Raw genomic sequence first — 20,486 nt, 5'->3', positions numbered from 1 at the left:
GCATTTACTCGGGTTAAACTTTAACAGCCATTTGTCGGACCATTCATTCAGTCTGTCTAGGTCGTCCTGCAGCATCCTATTATCATCCTCTGTTTCAATCCTCCTCATAATTTTTGCATCATCAGCAAACATTGAGAGAAACGACTATATATCCTCTGAGAGATCATTTACGTATATCAGAAACAGTATTGGTCCAAGGACTGACCCCTGCTGGACTCCACTTGTAATGTCACGCCAATCCGAGACCTCACCCCTCACAGTGACTCCTTGTCTTCTGTTACTTAGATACTCCCGTATCCAACGGAGTACCTTCCCTTTCACTCCAGCTTTCTCAGTAGCCTCTTGTGTGGTACTGTATCAAAGGCTTTTTGATAATCCAAAAATATGCAGTCTGCCCACCCCCTCTCTTTCTTGCCTGATTTTTGTTGCCTAGTCGTAGAATTCAATTAGCCCTGTGAGGCAGGACTTACCATCCTTGAACCCATGTTGATGCTGTTTCACAAAGTTTTTTCACTCCAGATGTTCCACTAGCTTTCTTCGCACAATCTTCTCCATCAGCTTGCATGGTATGCAGGTTAGGGACACTGGCCTGTAGTTCAGTGCCTCCTGACTATCCCCTTTCTTGTATTTTGGAACTACATTAGCTGCCTTCTAAATTTCTGGCAGTTCCCCTGCTTCCAGTGATTTGTTATACACTAAGGAGAGTGGCAGGCACAGTGCTTCTGCTACTTCCCGTAGTATTCAAGGGGAGATTCTATCTGGGCCTTTGTCACATCCAACTCTAGTAAACACTTCTTTACTTCCCCACTGGTAATCTCAAACTCTTCTAGTGGTTCCTGGTTAACTATTCCCTCTCTTATCTCAGGAATCTCTCCTTGCTCTAGGGAGAAGACCTCCTGGAATTCTTATTCAGTTCCTCACAAACTTCCTTGTCGTTTGTAGTGAATCCTTCTGCCCCTATCCTTCTGTACTCACCTAGTTATACTCACCTAGTTGTGCTTGCAGGGGTTGAGCTCTGGCTCTTTGGTCCCGCCTCTCAACCGTCAATCAACATGTGTACAGGTTCCTAAGCCTATTGGGCTCTATCATATCTACACTTGAAACTGTGTATGGAGTCAGCCTCCACCACATCACTTCTTAATGCATTCCATTTGTCAACCACTCTGACACTAATAAAGTTCTTTCTAATATCTCTGTGGCTCATTTGGGCACTCAGATTCCACCTCTGTCTCCTAGTGCGTGTGCCCCTTGTGTTAAATAGCCTGTCTTTATCAACCCTGTCGATTCCCTTGAGAATCTTGAATGTGGTGATCATGTCCCCCCTAACTCTTCTGTCTTCCAACGAAGTGACGTTTAATTCCCGTAGTCTCTCCTCGTAGCTCATACCTCTCAGCTCGGGTACTAGTCTGGTGGCAAACCTTTGAACCTTTTCCAGTTTAGTCTTATGCTTGACTAGATAAGGACTCCATGCTGGAGCCGCATACTCCAGGATTGGTCTGACATATGTAGTATATAATGTTCTGAAAGATTCCTTACACAAGTTTCTAAAGGCCGTTCTTATGTTACCCAACCTGGCATATGCTGATGATATGCTCTTGATATGAGCTTCTGGGGACAGGTCTGGCGTGATATCAACCCCCAGGTCTTTCTCTCTCTCTGACTTTTGAAGTATTTCATCTCCCAAATGATACTTTGTATCTGGTCTCCTGCTTCCTACCCATATCTTCATTACATTACATTTGCTTGGGTTAAACTCTAACAGCCATTTGTTCGACCATTCCTGCAGCTTCTCCAGGTCTTCTTCAAGCCTCAAGCTGTCCTCCTCCTCTGTTTTAATCCTTCTCATAGTTTTGGCGTCGTCAGCAAACATTGAGAGGAATGAGTCTATACCCTCTGGGAGATCATTTACGTATATCAGAAACAGGATAGGTTCAAGTACAGAGCTCTGTGGGACTCTACTGGTGACTTCACCCCATTCTGTGGTCTCACCCCTCACTGCAACTCTCTGCTTAGGTACTCCCTTATCCACTGGAGCGCCCTACCAGTTACTCCTGCCTGTTTCTCCAGCTTATGCATCAACCTTTTATGGGGTACTGTGTCAATGGCTTTCCGACAGTCCAAAAAATGCAGTCCGCCCACCCTTCTCTTTCTTGTTTAATCTTTGTCACCTGATCGTAGAATTCTATCAAGCCTGTAAGGCAAGATTTACCCTCCTTGAACCCATGTTGTCACGAAGTCTCTTCTCTCCAGATGTGTTACTAGGTTTTTTCTCACAATCTTCTCCATCACCTTGCATGGTATACAAGTTAAGGACACTGGCCTGTAGTTCAGTGCCTCTTGTCTGTCACCCTTTTTTGTATATTGGTACTACATTAGCTGTCTTCCATATTTCTGGTAGGTCTCCCGTTTCCAGTGACCTACTATACACTATGGAGAGTGGCAAGGAAAGTGCTCCTGCACACTCTTTTAATACCCATGGTGAGATTCGGTCCGGCCCAACAGCTTTTCTCACACCCAGCTCCAATAGGTGCTTCTTGACCTCATCTCTTGTAATTTCGAACTTATCCAAGGTCACCTGGTTTGCTGCCACCTCTCCTAGTGCCGTGACTTCTCCCTGTTCTATTGTAAAGTCCTCCTGGAACCTTTTGTTGAGTTCTTCACACACCTCTTTGTCATTCTCTGTGTACCTGTCCTCGCCCACCCTAAGTTTCATCACCTGTTGCTTCACTGTTGTCTTCCTCCTGATGTGACTGTGTAGTAGCTTTGTTTCGGTCTTGACTTTATTAGCTATATTATTTTCGTACCTTTTCTCAGCTGCTCTTCTCACACTAATATACTCGTTCCTGGTTTTCTGGTATTTCTCTCTACTTTCTGGTGTTCTGTTATTACAGAAGTTATCCATGCCTTTTTGTTCAGCTCCTTTGCTTTCATACATTCCCTATTAAACCACGGATTCCTCCTTTGCTTCTCTGTTTTTTTCCTGTCGGGCTGGGACAAACCTGCTTACAGCCTCCTGACATTTTTGGGTGACATTGTCCATCATGTCTTGTATGGACTTGGTTCCGAGTTCTGTGTCCCAATGTATCTCCCATAGGAATTTATCAATCTCCTCATAGTTTCCCTTTCGGTACGCCAGCCCTTTGTTTCCCAGTTCTTTTTTGGTGGTGATAATTCCTAGCTCAAACAGGTACTCAAAGCTCAATACACTATGATCACTCATTCCCAAGGGGGGCTTCCAACTTAACTTCCCTTATATCCGACTCATTTAGGGTAAATATCAGATCAAGCAAGGCTGGTTCATCCCCTCCTCTCATTCTTGTCGGTCCCTTGACGTGTTGACTTAGAAAGTTTCTTGTTGCCACATCCTGGTGTTTCCCCAATCTATCTTCCCATGGTTGAAGTCTCTCATGATTAGTAGTCTGGATCCATTCCTGCCTGCCACAGAAGCTGCTCTCTCTATTATATTGATGGTGGCCAAGTTGTTTCTATCATATTCCTGTCTGGGTCTTCTGTCATTCGGTGGGGGGGGGGGCTATATATGACTACTACTATAATTTTCTGTTTTCTGTTCTGAAGGGGGAGGGGGACATGGGGGGGGGAAAGGTGGGAGGGGGGACATGATGGGAATGGGGAAGGGGTGACAGGGTCAGAATGGGGTGGGGGGGGAGGGAGGGTTGGGTGGGGGCAGGTAGGGTGAGGGGAAGGGATTGTTTCTATGCAGAGGGGGGTGCTGGTGTTACCCTCCCCTCTGGTGGAGGCTCTCTCCTCCTTCGTCATGTCCCTCTGCAGGAATACTTTTTTTTATCCCTCCACATGCTGCAGACGACTCTTCCTTTCGAGAATATCCTCCTTCGGGGTTTCGTTTGTAAACACCACCTGAGATAAAGAGAGAGAGATAGAGAGAGTGGGTGGGAGACAGGGGTGAGAGAGAGGGGTGAGAGAAATAGGTGAGAGAAAGGGGTGGTAGAGTGGGGTGAGAGAGGGATGAGAAGGGTTGTGTGTGCATGTGTGCGCGTGTGTGTGTGCGCGTGTGTGTGTGTAAGTGTGTGTGTGTGTGTGTGTGTGTAAATCATGAAAATTAACATGTGATGAAAAATGTGACACGACCACGGAGGAAGAATTGTACCAGGAATTTCCTTAAGATTCATTCTGAAGATGAATTAATATACGAAGTACTTAAGGAAATTCCTGTTTAAATTCTTCCTCCGATGTCTGACATTGTCACACACACACACACACACACACACACACACACACACAACCCCTCTCATCCCTCTCTCTCTCACCCCACTCTACCACCCCTCTCTCTCACCCCTCTCTCTCACCCATTTCTCTCACCCCTCTCTCTCACCCCTGTCTCCCACCCACCCTCTCTATCTTTCTTATCTCACTCTATCTCTCCCTCTCCCTCTCTCTCTCTCTCTCTCTCTCTCTCTCTCTCTCTCTCTCTCTCTCTCTCTCTCTCTCTCTCTCTCTCTCTCTCTCTCTCTCTCTCTCTCTCTCTCTCTCTCTCACCCTGCTTGCCCTCCTCCTGACAAATCCTATCACAGCATAACAGGAACAGGGAAAAGTATGATGGCCAGAGGAAACAGGGGAACAGGGAAAAGTCAAGGTGATGAAATGAAGGAAATGTTTGCCCAGTTCTTGGAGGATATCAAGAGTGAGATGCAGGGAATGATGCAGGAAATGAAGAATGAAATAAGTAACCTGTAAAGAGAGCTGACAGCAGCAAAAGAGGAGATTAGAACCCTCAAAGAGAACAGTGCTGATGCTGAGACTCAGATAATCATCCACGGAGAAGGTGGAAATAGTATCGCGGAAGAGAATGCCACTATAAAAGCAACATTTGCAGAAATGCTAAAAAAAAATAACTCTGAAAATAACTCCAGAATGATGGAGGTGGCCAGGAAAGCAGCCACCTCACAGGAAGTGTCACGCTCCAATAACCAGCTGCTGGAAAGAAAAAGATCAGTGGTGGCTGTGTGTATTAAAGAGCAGGAAGGCTCTAACAAGACAGAATGGAATGATAAGGACAATGCAGCAGTGAATGAAATACTGAAGGCACTAGAGATGGAAGGGGCTGAACATAGAATTGAGAAGGTTTTCAGGCTAGACTGGTACAAAAAAGACCTAGACCGTGTGTTAAAGATAGTGTTTGCAAACGAGAACACAAAGGAGATGATTCTAACAAGGAAAAGCCACCTGCAACATGTAGGAGAATTCAAAAATGTATTCCTCCAGAGGGACATGACAAGGGAGGAGAGAGCCATGGCGGCAGAAGCAAGGAAGAAGTGCAGGGCGAGAGAGGAAAACCAGGAACTCAAAGCTCCCAACACAACATCCCCAGAGATGAGGGGGAGGGGGGGGGGGGAACCGACAACCATTTACCCAGTAACACCAGAGGGGAGGGCAACCACACCACCCTCCTCTGCATAGAAACCCCCCCTACCCCAAACCCTCCCTTCCCCCACTCAAATGCTCAGCCAAATCTCCCCCCACACCCCATTTCCACCCTGCTTCCCCTCCCCTCCTCCTGCCATGTCCCCCCTCCCCCCTTTTCCTTCTGGTCCTCCCTCCCCCTTCACCCCATACCCTCCCTATCCCCCCCCTTCACTTGACCCCCTGCCCCTCACTCTAGTATCCTCTGAGACCCTGTTATCCACCTCACAAATCCTCACACCCATGGAACATCTTCCCCTACCAGCAGAACACTCACCAAGGAGGCGATTTGAGAAGGGACAGAAGATTGTGAGCCTCAGGGCAATGTACACTAACATAGATGGAATTACAAACAAAGCAAATGAGCTTGGAGAATGGGTACTAGAGGAAAATCCAGCACTCAATACCCAATATTGGGTATTGAGCACTCAAAACCCAGTAGCACTCACAGAAACAAAGCTAACGAAAACCATAACAAATGCAGTGTTCCCACAGGAATTTTATGTTATGGGGAAAGAGAGAGAAGGAAGAGGCGGTTGTGGGGTAGCTCTGCTGGCAAGAAAGGGCTGGGACTTTGAGGAGATGGTTATTCAGGGCTGTGCTATATTGTGCCACCATTAACATAATAGAGAGAGCAGCTTCTGTTGCCAGCAGGAATGCATCTGGACTACTAATCATGAGAAACTTCAACCACGGGAAGATAGATTGGAAGAACAGAGATCCGCATGGAGGACAAGAAATATGAAGAGCTATGCTGCTGAACATAGCAACAAGGCACTTTCTAAGCCAGCACATCAAGGAACCAACAAGAATGAGAGGAGAAAATGAACCAGCCATGCTCGATCTGATATTTACCCTAAATCAGTGGGATATAAGGGAAGTTAAGATGGAAGCACCCTTGGGAATGAGTGACCACAGTGTATTGAACTTTGAGTACTTGGTAGAGCTTGGAACTATCTTCCCCAAAAAGAACTAGGAGACAAAAGGCTGGCATACCGAAAGGGGAACTATGAGGCGATGAGAAGTTTCCTAAAGGAATACCTTGGGACACAGACCTCAAAGATAAGTCAGTACAGGATATGATGGACTATGTCACCGAAAAGTGTCAGGAGGCAGTAAACAGGTTCATCCCGTCTCAAAGGGAAAAATCCGAGAAACCAAAGAGGAATCCATGGTATCATAGGGCATGTATGGAAGCAAACGGACTGAACAAAAGGGCATGGAGGAACTTCCGGAATAACAGAACACCAGAAAGCACACAGAGATACCAGAGAACCAGGAATGAGTATGTTAAGGTGAGAAGAGAGGCAGAGAAAAAATATGAAAATGATATAGCAAACAAAGCGAAGACCGAACCAAAGCTACTCCATAGTCACATTAGGTGGAAAACAACAGTGAAAGAACAGGTAATGAAACTTAGAACAGACGAGGACAGGTATACAGAGAAACACAAAGAGGTGTGTGAAGAACTCAACAAGAGATTCCGGGAGGTATTCACAATAGAACAAGGTGAGGTCACTGTGTTAGGAGAAAGGGAAGTAAATCAAGCGGCCTTGGAAGGGTTCGAAATTACGAGAGAGGAGGTTAAGAGACACCTGATGGATCTGGATGTTAGAAAGGCTGTTGGTCCAGACGAGATCTCGCCATGGGTACTGAAAGAGTGTGCAGAGGCACTTTGCTTGCCACTCTCCATAGTGTATAGTAGGTCATTGGAGACGGGAGACCTACCAGAAATATGGAAGACGGCGAATGTGGTCCCAGTATGTAAAAAGGGCAACAGGTAAGAGGCACTGAACTACAGGCCAGTGTTCTTGACTTGTATACCATGCAAGGTGATGGAGAAGATCGTGAGAAAAAACCTAGTAACACATTTAGAGAGAAGGGACTTCGTGACAACCCATCAACATGGGTTCAGGGAGGGTAAATCTTGCCTGACAAGCTTTATAGAATTCTACGACCAGGTGACAAAGATTAAGCAAGAAAGAGAAAGATGGGTGGGCTGCATTTTCTTGGATTGTCGGAAAGCCTTTGACACAGTACCGCATAAGAGAATGGTACATAAGCTGGAAAGACAGGCAGGTGTAGCTGGTAAGGTGCTCCAGTGGATAAAGGAGTATCTAAGCAATAGGAAGCAGAGAGTTACAGTGAGGGGTGAGACCTAAGGTTGGCGTCAAGCCACCAGTGGATTCCCACGGGGCTCTTTACTCGGACCTATCCTATTTCTGATATACGTAAATGATCTTCCAGAGGGTATAGACTCATTCCTTTCAATGTTTGCGGACGACGCCAAAATTATGAGAAGGATTATGACAGAGGAGGAGGACAGCTTGAGGCTTGAAGAAGACCTGGACAAGCTGCAGGAATAGTCGAACAAATGGTTGTTAGAGTTTAACCCAAGCAAATGTAATGTAATGAAGATAGGTGTTTGGAGCAGGAGACCAGATACAAGGTATCATCTGGGAGATGAATTTCTTCAAGAGTCAGAGAGAGAGAAAGACCTGGGGGGTTGATATCACGCCAGACCAGTCCTCTGAAGCTCATATCAGGAGGATAACATCAGCGGCATATGCCAGGTTGGCTAACATAAGAACGACCTTTAGAAACTTGAGTAAGGAATCTTTTAGAACATTATATACCACATATGTCAGACCAATCCTGGAGTATGCGGCTCCTGCATGGAGTCCATATCTAGTCAAGCATAAGATTAAACTGGAAAAGGTTCAAAGGTTTGCCACCAGACTAGTACCCGAACTGAGGGGTATGAGCTACAGGAAAGACAAAGGGAATTAAACCTCACGTCACTGGGAGACAGAAGAGTTAGAGGGGACATGATCACCACATACAAGATTCTCAGAGGAATTAATAGGGTAGATAAAGACAGACTATGTACCACAAAGGGCACACGCTTTAGGGGACACAGGTAGAAACTGAGTGCCCAAATGAGCCATAGAGACGTTAGAAAGAATTTTTTCAGTGTCAGAGTAGTAGACAAATGGAATGCATTAGGAAGTAATGTTGTGGAGGCTGACTCTATACACAGCTTCAAGTGTAGATATGATAGAGCCCAATAGGTTCAGGAACCTGTACATTAGTTGACTGGCAGTTGAGAGGCGGGATCAAAGAGCCAGAGCTCAACCCCCGCAAGCACAATTAAGTAAGTACACACACACACACACACACACACACACACACACACACACACACACACACACACACACACACACACACACACACACACACACACACACACATCAACACTGGACAACAACCTGAAGGCACACAGAACTCCAGATCAAATTCCAGACACATACGGTAGCAGAATAACATCAAACCGACCAACGAATAACCTCCAGAAACTGTTATATGGTTGCGTACAGGGTTTTTTGTAGAACCTAAGAGAGACCATTTCTTGATTATGCAGCCCGTGCACGGAAACCTCCCCCCCCCCTCACCTGAGAAAGTACAAGATAAAACGAGAACAAACTCCAAATATAGGAAGCAAAACTCCATCTTGAGCTGAAGGTCTTGAGCTACGAGGAGACTGAAAGAACTGGACCTGAGCACTCAGGAGGAGAGGAGAAATAGGAGGGACATGATAGCGACATATAAGATTCTAAGGGGACATGGCGAAATAAACAAAGAAACAATGTCCAAAGCATTGAACGGTGGCGAGTAGGTGAAGACACAAATAAATCACAAAACTGTTAGAAATAAATTACTGAGTTTTAGAATTGTTAATAAATGGAATGTTTTAGAGGAAGAAATGGTATAAGATAATTCAAAATAAGATTTATATATAAATATCACCAAAACGTGGGAAATGATTCATTATATTAAACAAAATGTTCGAAAGGCTGGGCTAGGAATCGAACCCAACATAATAATAATAATAATAATAATAATTTTTATTTAGGTAAAGGTACATACATAAAGAGATTTTACAAAGTTTGTTGGCTTTATAGATAGAGCTAGTACATACAATGCCTAAAGCCACTATTACGCAAAGCGTTTCGGGCAGGAAAAACACTAATGACTAAAGCTTAAAACTAATGGGTAAAAAGAAAAAATGCGTTGAGTACAAATAAAAATAGAGGTAATAGAGGGGGGAACATTGTTGAAAAAGCAGCACAAATACAATTACAAATTATTACAGAAAATTACATTCAAACAGCGTTGATTTGAAAAACAAAAAAAACAAAAAACATACATGGGTTGACAATAGAGGGGTAAGGTAGGTTACAGGGAATTTATTAGGTATAGCTTCGTTTTTAACTTAAACTAGTTGAGAGAGGTACAGTCTTTAACATAGTTGGGAAGGTCATTCCACATTCTGGGCCCCTTGATTTGTAGAGCATTTCTGGTTTGATTAAGTCGTACTCTAGGAATATCAAAACTGTATTTATTTCTGGTGTGGTGCTCATGGGTTCTGTTACAACCTTCTATGAAGCTTTTGAGATCAGGATTGGCATTATAGTTTAGCGTTTTATATATGTATAATACACATGAGAGAATGTGCAGTGACTTAATGTCTAACATATTCAGAGATTTGAGTAGGGGTACCGAGTGATGTCTGGGGCCAGAATTGGATATTGTCCTAATAGCAGCTTTGTGTTGAGTAATTAGAGGACGTAAGTGATTTTTGGTAGTAGAGCCCCAAGCACAAATACCATAGTTGAGATATGGATAGATAAGGGAGTAATAGAGAGTCACCAGGGCAGGGCGTGGTACATAATATCTGATCTTAGAAAGAATGCCCACAGTTTTTGAAACTTTTTTTGATATGTTTAGAATGTGTCCCTGGAAATTCAGCTTGTGGTCAATGAGAATGCCAAGGAATTTGCCATCTAATTTGTTACAAATTTGGGTATTGTTTATTTTGAGATTTATTTGATTAGAGGATTTATTGCCAAACAGAATATAGAAAGTTTTGTCAATGTTAAGGGTGAGTTTGTTGGCAGTTAGCCACAGATGGACTTTATTTAGCTCAGTATTTACTGTGGCATTTAGAGCAAGGGGATCAGGACTGGAGTAAATGAAGGTTGTGTCGTCAGCAAATAGAATTGGTTTGAGGTGTTGGGAGGCATTTGGAAGGTCATTAATGTAGATGAGAAAGAGGAGAGGGCCAAGTATGCTGCCCTGGGGAACACCAATGTTGATGGGTAGGGTGGGAGAAATTGTATTATTCACAGAAACACATTGGAGCCTGTCAGTAAGGTAGGATTTGAGGTATTGTAGGGAGTGTCCTCTGACACCATAATGATGTAATTTAAGAAGAAGGTTTTGGTGGTTGACAGTATCGAAAGCTTTACGCAGGTCCACAAATAACCCAACAGGGAACTCATTTTTATCAAGAGCTGTATGAATCGAGTTAAGCATACTAATAAGTGCATCGTTAGTGCTTTTTTTGGGCCTGAAGCCATATTGGCAAGGGCTAAGTATATTGAGTTTGGCTAGATATGAGTAAAGCTGCTTATAGATTAGTTTTTCAAAATTTTTTGACAAGTTTGGCAGGATTGATATAGGTCTGTAGTTGTTAACATCTGTGAGATCACCACATTTGTGGACAGGCGTTACTCTCGCTTTTTTTAGAATATCTGGAAAGGTTTGGAGTTCAAGTGACTTGTTGAAGAGCAAAGCAATAGCAGGGGCTAAAGATCTGGAGGCTTTTTTGTAGATTAAAGTTGGTATCTCCTCAAGGGCACCAGACTTGGTTTTAAGGGAAAGGATTATCTCATTGACGTCAATGGAATTAATAGGCTTTAGGTACAGAGACTGGGGATAGTTCCCTGTAAGATAGTCCTTAATGTCAGTACTGGAAGATGGAATGTCATTAGCAAGGGATGAACCAATGGAAGAAAAGAATCTATTGAACTCAATAGCAGAATCAGAGGCTGAAAGCTGACCATCGTTATTAGACAGGAGAGTCGGTTTGTTATTTAAAGACTTATTTGATCCCAATATTTGCGAAATTGTTCTCCAAGTTTGTTTAATGTTGCTCTTTATTTGGGTAAATTTATCTTCGTAGTATTTAGTTTTGGCTCGTCTAATTATCTTAGATAGCAATAATGAGTAATTCTTTGAGAATTCTTTGGAGACAATTCCTAACCTATACTTCTTCTCAAGGTCATGTTTTTTATTAATAGATTTAAGTATTCCCTTTGTAAGCCAGGGATTGTTAAGCCTTTTGGTTGTGACTTGTTTTGTAAGCATAGGACAGTGGGTATTATAAAGGCTAAGAGTTTTTTGAAGAAAAGATTGAACTGCTAGGTTGATGTCCTCTATGTTACCTAACTCGGACTCCCAGTTGACATTATCAGTAGCAGTTATAAAATTGTCTATAGCAGTTTCATTGTGTAGTCTAAAACGTATCTCTCTTGACTCAAGAGGTGGTTTGCTAATGTTAGTTAAGAGAAATGTGGGGTAATGGTCTGTAGTGCTATCGGTGATTATACCTGAAGTAAGCGGAGAGGTTATGTTTGTCCAGATGTGATCTAGAGTCGTGGCAGTGCTATCAGTGATTCTAGTAGGTCTAGTGATTAAGGGTATGAGGAAGCAGGAATTCATACAGTTGAGGAAGCTAACAGCAGTAGGGTGTTCTGGCTCGCAGAGGTCAATATTAAAGTCCCCTGCGATAATTAGGTGGTTTTTGTTCAGTCTGTTATCAAGGATTAGATTTCTAAGGTTTGAGTTGAATTCGGACACATCAGTGTTAGGAATTCTATAAACTGCACCCACAGACAGGATAGACTCGGCACCCTTGACTCTGAAGCTGGCGAAGATATACTCCCCATAGCAGTCTCTAGTTCTAATTTCTTTTAAGCATGTTAGTTCTTGGTGGTAGTAAAGAGCAGTGCCACCACCTCTCTGAAGTTGACGACAGTTGTGGATTGCTGAGTAGTTAGGCATGTTAAAGAGTTGAGTAGTATCCTCTTTCAACCATGTTTCAGTAAGTATAATAAAAGAGAATTTGTTGTCAATAGCTTTAATCAAGGCACTAACATCATCGAAGTGTTTACCTAGGGATCTAACGTTCAAATTGATTACAGAGATATTGTGATTATGAGTTAATACATTGTTTACATCATGTGCTGCAAAATATCTGCAATTTAGATCATTAAAGTGATTATTGTCATAGATAGTGGACAAGAGGTTAAGTTCTGGGTCTATACTTGACTGCATAAAAAAAGCTGATTGCAGGAAAAACAAGAAAAAAATGTACACAATACTGTACCAAACACAAAAGGGGCTTACAGGGGTACAATGGAGTAAGGGAGTATGGCTAGGCTAGGCAACCTAGGTAATAAATGAGATTAAAGAAAAAAACATATAAACATGGACTATACAAAACACAAGATATAGATATACAAAACAAAAATATAAACAAGACTAAGCAATACAAAAAAAAAAAAAATGAGCAAAAATGGAAAATGAGTTAGATTGCTTACAGGTACTCTCAGGTACACTGTAAGTAACAATAGACAGATAATATATATCAATATAGAAAAGAATGTCACGATACAATGATAAGTAATTACATGAACAGATGAAAGACAAATCTGCTGTAAAATAGAAAGTAATTATAGCAAAACACAACAATATAATAATATAACAATACAATAAGAGCTTACAAAGTATTGAGTCTGCTAAATTAGAGAATAATTATGGCAAGACACAACAATAAATGCAAGTAAACAAAGAATTGAAACAATTAGAGGTAGAATTAAGGTCACTAGGTAGCCATGGAGGATACACAAGTTTGGCGGAGAGAACAAAAAATCAGTAGAGACTGTCAAGATGAATATATAAGAAAATTTGACAAATGATAATTGTAAAGTAAAATAATCTTAAAGATAATAAATTTTATGAAGCTTAGTTTTAACTTATAATTAGTATGAACTTAATTAAAAGAACAAAAATGAGATCAATAATTGATTTCAATAAATGACATAGATCAATACAAATAAATTTAAAATATAAATGGAATAGGGTAAGATTAGATTTAAGAGTAAAATTTTACAATGAAACTGAGGTAGATGCTTGCATAAGTGCATGGAGACTTGATGGATTATTTAGGAAATTATATGAATAAGAGAACATTAGGTAAATGGTAAGGCAGAGACAGCACCTTAGACAAAGTTAGATTAAGTTAGGTTAGGCTCAGGCACTGAAAGAGTTATTTTAAGTACTGGCATTGGTCGGGTTCAGGTTTTCAGATATACCACAATCACTTAAGAAGGCCAGGAGTTGTTGGTCACATTTTATTTCATATCTTTTTCCTGTACCTTCTTTCTTCGCAAAAATCGTACCATTCCTAGTGTAGCACTGCTTGATAAGACCAGGTTTTTGTTTGCGAATTTGACGCAGCCTGTAGAGGAGGGATCCACGCTGCTTTGTAAGACACTCATTTATATAGAGGTTGGTTTTTTGCTTAGCAGCTGTTTGTATGAGGTCAAACTTCGCAGAGGGATTTGTAAGTTTGATGAGCATTCTCCTGTTACGGGGATTGTTTTTATCTATCCTAATAGCCGATTTGATTTGAACATTGACACTGATCTTTGAATTAATTAGGGTGTTGGCTATGTTACAGCAATCCTCACCTTGTTGTTCATCAGGTAGATCAGTAGAGCTAATTATCAGGGAGTCATGAAGTTGTTGCTGCTCTTGGTCATCTTCGGAAGCCGCCTGGTGAGTCTGAAGGAGATTGATCTGTTTTTCCAGCTTTTGAAGGAGGTCACTTTGAGCTGTGAGGGTTTCTTCGGCCTGAATCTTACGTATTTGATCCATTGCATCATTTGCAACAGTTTGTATGTTGAGAATTTCTTGGTTGTTGTTCATCGACGATTCAAGGAGGCAGTCTATGGTATGTTGTTGTCGGGTGACTGTGTCTTGGAGGGCCAAAATAGCTTCTGATTGCATTTTCACAAGGTTGTGCAGTTTCTGGAGCCATGGATTACTTCGGAGAGGTTTGAAGTTTATACAGGAAGTTTATACAGGATTGAGTGAATTCTACAGCTAGAGATCCGAGGTGAGTTGAAGGGGGGGAGTGAGGAGGGGGAGCGGATGCTGTGTTTACAAACATCGGCGAGGGTTGCGGCGTTGCCAGTGTTTCATTCAGAACTCTAGGAGTAATGGAACCAGAGCGAGAGGCACCCCTACCTTGCTTGTTGTTATGTTTGGGCATGTTTTCGACAAATATATTCTTGGTAGCGTTTCTAAAGGTAGATACTTGGTGAATTATAGTAGGGATGCCTAGCGTATAGGGAACACTTGGCAGAAGGGTCGTAGAAAGGCAGGCGAAAATTGGTTAATTTTGGTTGATTACTGTTGAGGTTCACTGTGAGTTATGGCATATTAAGTCTCCATGCACTTAACTCGTGCTAGGCAGCAGTTAGGCCATGCAACGTTGAGTGGAGACGAAATTAACACGAATTTTCAGCAGCTGTGTCGGAGCCGGTACCACCGCCAGCGTTTCCCGCCTAATCCCTAATTCCCGTTTCAACCTAACAAGCACAGCTACAGACACGAACAGTATATACATGCCTGTAATGAGGCGGGCCCAAGAGCTATTCCTCCCTACCCGCAAGCACAAACAGGTAAGCTCGAGCGCAAATACCGACACATCCCCGCCAAACTCATACGCATGTGGATGCGCGTTCGAGGATGCGCAGAAAACGTCAATAAAAATGAAAACTTGGTGCTTTCGTTTTTAATAGTGCGTCGCATTTTTAACGGATAGGTTGATTCCGTAAAAAAATCGACGTAATTGAAGAGGGGAGTGATTAACAGCAATGGGTAGTTACGATGGGAGATAATTTAGCGGGTGAATGTGAGCCCAAATGCTACGGGGGAGGCCTATCCTTCCGCACCTGCTACTTGCGTCCCCTCTCGCAATACCTGTTTCATGGTTTGATCTCTGCCTTTGTTCCGTTACTATTTTGGCTCTTTTTAGTGGTGCATTTTGACGTGGTCGTTTTGTTGGTGCTCTCTTGTTGTTGGTGCTCTTAACACCTCTTGGTGCTCTCTTGTTGTTGGTGCTCTTACCACCTCTTGGTGCTCTCTTGTTGTTGGGGCTCTTACCACCTCTTGGTGCTCTCTTGTTGTTGGTGCTCTTACCACCTCTTGGTGCTCTCTTGTTGTTGGTGCTCTTACCACCTCTTGGTGCTCTCTTGTTGGTGATGCTTTCTAGTTGGTGCTCTCTTGTTGGTAATGTTTTCTTATTGGTGCTCTCCTGTTGGTGATGTTTTCTTGTTGGTGCTCTCTTGATGGTGATGTTTTCTTGTTGGTGCTCTCTTGTTGATGATGCTTTCTAGTTGGTGCTCTCTTGTTGGTGATGCTTTCTAGTTGGTGCTTTCTTGTTGGTGATGTTTTCTTGTTGGTGCTCTCTTGTTGGTGATGTTTTCTTGTTGGTGCTCTCTTGTTGGTGATGCTTTCTTGTTGGTGCTCTCTTGTTGGTGATGCTTTCTTGTTGGAGCTCTCTTGTTGGTGATGCTTTCTTGTTGATGATGCTTTCTTGCTGGTGCTCTCTTGTTGGTGATGTTTTCTTGTTGGTGCTCTCTTGTTGGTGATGTTTTCTTGCTGGAGCTCTCTTGTTGGTGCTCTCTTGTTGGTGATGCTTTCTTGTTGGAGCTCTCTTGTTGGTGCTCTCATGTTGGTGATGCTTTCTTGTTGGTGCTCTCTTGTTGGTGATGCTTTCTTGTTGGAGCTCTCTTGTTGGTGCTCTCATGTTGGTGATGCTTTCTTGTTGGTGCTCTCTTGTTGGTGATGCTTTCTTGTTGGAGCTCTCTTGTTGGTGCTCTCATGTTGGTGATGCTTTCTTGTTGGTGCTCTCTTGTTGGTGATGCTTTCTTGTTGGAGCTCTCTTGTTGGTGCTCTCATGTTGGTGATGCTTTCTTGTTGGTGCTCTCTTGTTGGTGATGCTTTCTTGTGTGTGCTCTCTTGTTGGTGATGCTTTCTTGTTGGAGCTCTCTTGTTGGTGCTCTCTTGTTGGTGATGCTTTCTTGTTGGAGCTCTCTTGTTGGTGCTCTCTTGTTGGGGATGCTTTCTTGTTGAGCTCTCTTGTTGGTGATGCTTTCTTGTTGGAGCTCTCTTGTTGGTGATGCTTTCTTGTTGATGATGTTTTCTTGTTGGTGCTCTCTTGTTGGTGATGTTTTCTTGTTGGAGCTCTCTTGTTGGTGCTCTCTTGTTGGTGATGCTTTCTTGTTGGAGCTCTCTTGTTGGTGATGTTTTCTTGTTGGAGCTCTCTTGTTGGTGCTCTCTTGTTGGTGATGCTTTCTTGTTGGAGCTCTCTTGTTGGTGATGTTTTCTTGTTGGAGCTCTCTTGTTGGTGCTCTCTTGTTGGTGATGCTTTCTTGTTGGTGCTCTCTTGTTGGTGGTGCTTTCTTGTTGGAGCTCTCTTGTTGGTGCTCTCTTGTTGGTGCTCTCTTGTTGGTGCTCTCTTGTTGGTGCTCTCTTGTTGGTGCTCTGTTGTTGGTGATGCTTTCTTGTTGGTGCTCTCTTGTTGGTGATGCTTTCTTGTTGGAGCTCTCTTGTTGGTGCTCTCTTGTTGGTGATGCTTTCTTGTTGGAGCTCTCTTGTTGGTGCTCTCTTGTTGGTGATGCTTTCTTGTTGGTGTTCTCTTGTTGGTGATGCTTTCTTATTGGAGCTCTCTTGTTGGAGCTCTCTTGTTGGTGCTCTCTTGTTGGTGATGCTTTCTTGTTGGAGCTCTCTTGTTGGTGCTCTCATGTTGGTGATGCTTTCTTGTTGGTGCTCTCTTGTTGGTGATGCTTTCTTGTTGGAGCTCTCTTGTAGGTGCTCTCTTGTTGGTGCTTTCCTAATTGTTGTTGGCGCTCTCTTGATTGTTGTTGGTGCCCTCGTGTTGTTGGTGCTCTCGTGTTGTTGGTGCTCTCGTGTTGTTGGTGCTCTCTTAATTGTTGTTGGTGCTCTCGTGTTGTTGGTGCTCTCGTGTTGATGGTGCTCTCTTAATTGTTGTTGGTGCTCTCTTAATTGTTGTTGGTGCTCTCTTGCCACTGGTGCTTTCTTGTTGTTAGGGCTCCCTTTTTTGTATGTGCAGTCTTGTTGGTGCTCCCACGGTGTTAGTCCTCCACACAGGTGGTGATCGTGTGCTGTTCATATGTGCTCACCAGTGTTTTATTTTCCTGCAATAATTTCTAATTCTTACACTGTTATCATTTATTTTCACCTCCAAGAAAAAGATTCTTCCCCCCCCCCACCACATTTCTTACAATTATCAAGCTATCAATTTCATTAATAATTTGCATTTTTCTTTTATTACATTCATATATTAACATTTACATCCTTATCCTTCTAACCTTCTTGACATTTGAACATATGAAAGAATGTTGAAGCTAATGTTGAGATGTTATGAGATTAAATGTTCTTGAATGTTCAAGAATGTTGAATGTTAACATTTGAAAGACGTTGTAGAAGCCACCTCCACCCCATAACTTTTATAGCCAGATTTGACGAAGAATTCTTCAAATATGGAGAAGAATGGCAGAATAGTTGAATTATAAGGCGACGAGGCTCGTAGCGGAGGCGTGGAGAGCCAGACCTCACGTCCCTGGAGATAAAAACTTGTCAAGTGTCTGTCAAGCCTGCCATTAGGAATGCAAAGTTTTAAGTTTGATACCATCTTGGTTATTTGCCTCCACCTTCACTGCATGTTGCTTCTCTGCCTTCCTCTTTCTCTCTCTCTCTCTCTCTCTCTCTCTCTCTCTCTCTCTCTCTCTCTCTCTCTCTCTCTCTCTCTCTCTCTCTCTCTCTCTCTCTCTCTCTCTCTCTCTTTCTCTTCCTTCTTCATCACTTTTCCTTCTTTTTATACAGTTCAGCTTATCAATTATCTCTTTAATTCTTCTATTACTTCTACCGACCCACCCTCCTACCATATTAGCCCATCTAACCACTTACCTCTGCTACTCACTCACCCACATTCTGCCTACCAATCCTGTCCACCCGTCTTCTAAACCCATTCTTCATCCTACCCTCCCACAACTCCTCTCCGGCTGCCTTATAAACCCACCCACGTCTCAAATCTGCTACCCCACCGTCTTGTACCCATCCGCTTTCTACCCACCAATTGCTCGTATCCACCTAATCTGCAACGAACCCCCCTCTGTTCGCCTTCCCACTGAAACACTACCCCGTGCTTTCCTCGCCTGCTGGTCCCGGTTCAGCAGGAGAAGAGTAATTAGGCTCCTGTCTGGTCATTATGACCCGTCACTATGATCTGGACACTATGTTCTGGTCAATACAACCCTGCTGTCATACTGCTATCGTTTGCCATTACTTTATTAGGAAGGGAACGAAGCACGGGAGAGCCAGGATATCCGGCTATCCGCTCTTTACATAAGCGATGACACAACTTTGTTCTGGGAGCGACAACACTCTCCCTCTCCCAAATAAAAATGGCTACTTTTTCGTGGTTTACCTCCTCGAAGTGACGTGAGTAGGAACGGTATACTTTATACATCTATACGTGGGTGCAACACTGAGTGTATGCTAGTAGTGTCAAGAATAACGGATATATTTGATGTACGTTGGGATAGAATATATTTCATGTGGGTATACAGCATACTGCATGTATGCATACAACATACTGGATGTGGATATACACTATACTGCATTTGGGTTATAAGTTGAGGAAGCACTGAGAAAGAAAATGAGAAGCAGGAGGGGGATAAGAACGAAGAGGAGGACGAGAAGGAAAAGGAAGAAAACATGAGGATGAGAAAGACGAGACAGCGAAGATAGAAAGAGAAGATAAACGAAGCTACAAGAGAGGAAAGAGATAATGGAAGAGGAGAAACAGGAGGAAAGGAAGAGAATAAGAAGCAGGAAGATAAGCAGATGATAAGAAGCAGTGGATGGGTGCAGGAGGCCAATGTACCGTAAGGGTAAATACCGCGACGGTCCGGACAGGTCCTCGCCTCCCTGTCTATACCTGCTCAACTGTCACGCAGACAGAGGAGGTCTTGCAACCCGGAATGACGGCAGAAGAAAGTTTCAAGTCACATTCCGGAAAGTGAACTTTCGTACGGACGGCTGTGACGCCACATGAACTAGGAAGAAAGGGAACTGACTGATAAAGATGGAGCAGACAGGGAAGAATGAAGTAGAGTAGTAGACAACGCTGAAGAAAGCGAGAGAATGGTGGGAGAGTCATTCGTTTTATAGTTATGGAATAAGATCATATATATATATATATATATATATATATATATATATGATCTCCAAAGGAATTTGTGGACTTACTGCGGGGCACACGGGCCACAGGGATAAGAGCCTCGTTGGACGTAGAATCGCTGTTTACCAACGTACCTGTGGACGAGACAATCGGAATGATAGCCGACAGAGTGTATCGTGATCCAGCCTGTACTCCTCTTGACATGCCAGAAAGTATTCTGAGGAAACTACTCCAAGCTTGTACTAAAGAGGCACCCTTCTTGAGCCCGGATGGGCACATGTATAAGCAAGTAGATGGGGTCGCCATGGGTTCTCCCCTAGGTGTCCTGTTTGCAAACTTCTACATGGGTACCATCGAGCAAAAAGTCTTAGTCGACATGAACTTGAAACCGGCCATATACTGCAGGTATGTTGACGACATTTTTACACAGGTACCTGATGTCAGACATCTGCAGGAGCTGAAGGAGGCATTTGAACAGAGTTCCGTGCTGCGTTTCACTTACGAGACGGAAAAGGATGGGAAGCTGCCTTTTCTAGATGTAACAGTCATGGAAAAGAGCGGAGGTTTCCACACTGCAGTCTACACTAAGGAAACAAACATAGGAATGTGCCTAAATGCCAACAGCGACTGCCCTGACAGGTACAAGAGGAGTGTTGTTAACGCATACGTCGACCGTGCTCTCAGCCACAGCTCAGAATGGAAGCAAGTCGACGAAGAACTCTGTAGGGTAAGGCAGGTTCTAGTCAATAACGGCTTCTCCAATGGTTTCATCGAAGACATCATAAGAAGGAAAGTGAAAAGCCATGCAACCTCTGAAGAGACAACTAACACAACACCTATACCCCCTATTAGACTATTTTACAGG

At 43.1% G+C, this 20,486-nt stretch overlaps 2 protein-coding genes across 2 annotated transcripts; both read right to left on the bottom strand.

Moving 5' to 3' along the window:
* Positions 1–15,745: 15,745 nt before the first annotated feature.
* LOC138355788 (salivary glue protein Sgs-3-like) lies at positions 15,746–16,162 on the bottom strand. The gene has a single exon (XM_069311314.1). The coding sequence runs from the start codon at positions 16,160–16,162 to the stop codon at positions 15,746–15,748; it is 417 nt and encodes a 138-aa protein (XP_069167415.1).
* Positions 16,159–17,160, bottom strand: LOC138355787 (salivary glue protein Sgs-3-like). Its single transcript, XM_069311313.1, has one exon. The coding sequence runs from the start codon at positions 17,158–17,160 to the stop codon at positions 16,159–16,161; it is 1,002 nt and encodes a 333-aa protein (XP_069167414.1).
* Positions 17,161–20,486: the final 3,326 nt, after the last annotated feature.

This window comes from Procambarus clarkii, chromosome 69 (genome assembly GCF_040958095.1).
Source record: "Procambarus clarkii isolate CNS0578487 chromosome 69, FALCON_Pclarkii_2.0, whole genome shotgun sequence".
Lineage (NCBI taxonomy): Eukaryota > Metazoa > Arthropoda > Malacostraca > Decapoda > Cambaridae > Procambarus > Procambarus clarkii.
This window is presented reverse-complemented; position numbering and strand designations above follow the sequence as displayed.

What these genes read in the sequence shown, in the direction of transcription:
- LOC138355788 (XM_069311314.1), bottom strand. Translation starts at nt 16,162, where the DNA reads ATGAGAGCACCAACAAGAGAGCTCCAACAAGAAAGCATCACCAACAAG.
- LOC138355787 (XM_069311313.1), bottom strand. Translation starts at nt 17,160, where the DNA reads ATGAGAGCACCAACAAGAGAGCTCCAACAAGAAAGCATCACCAACAAG.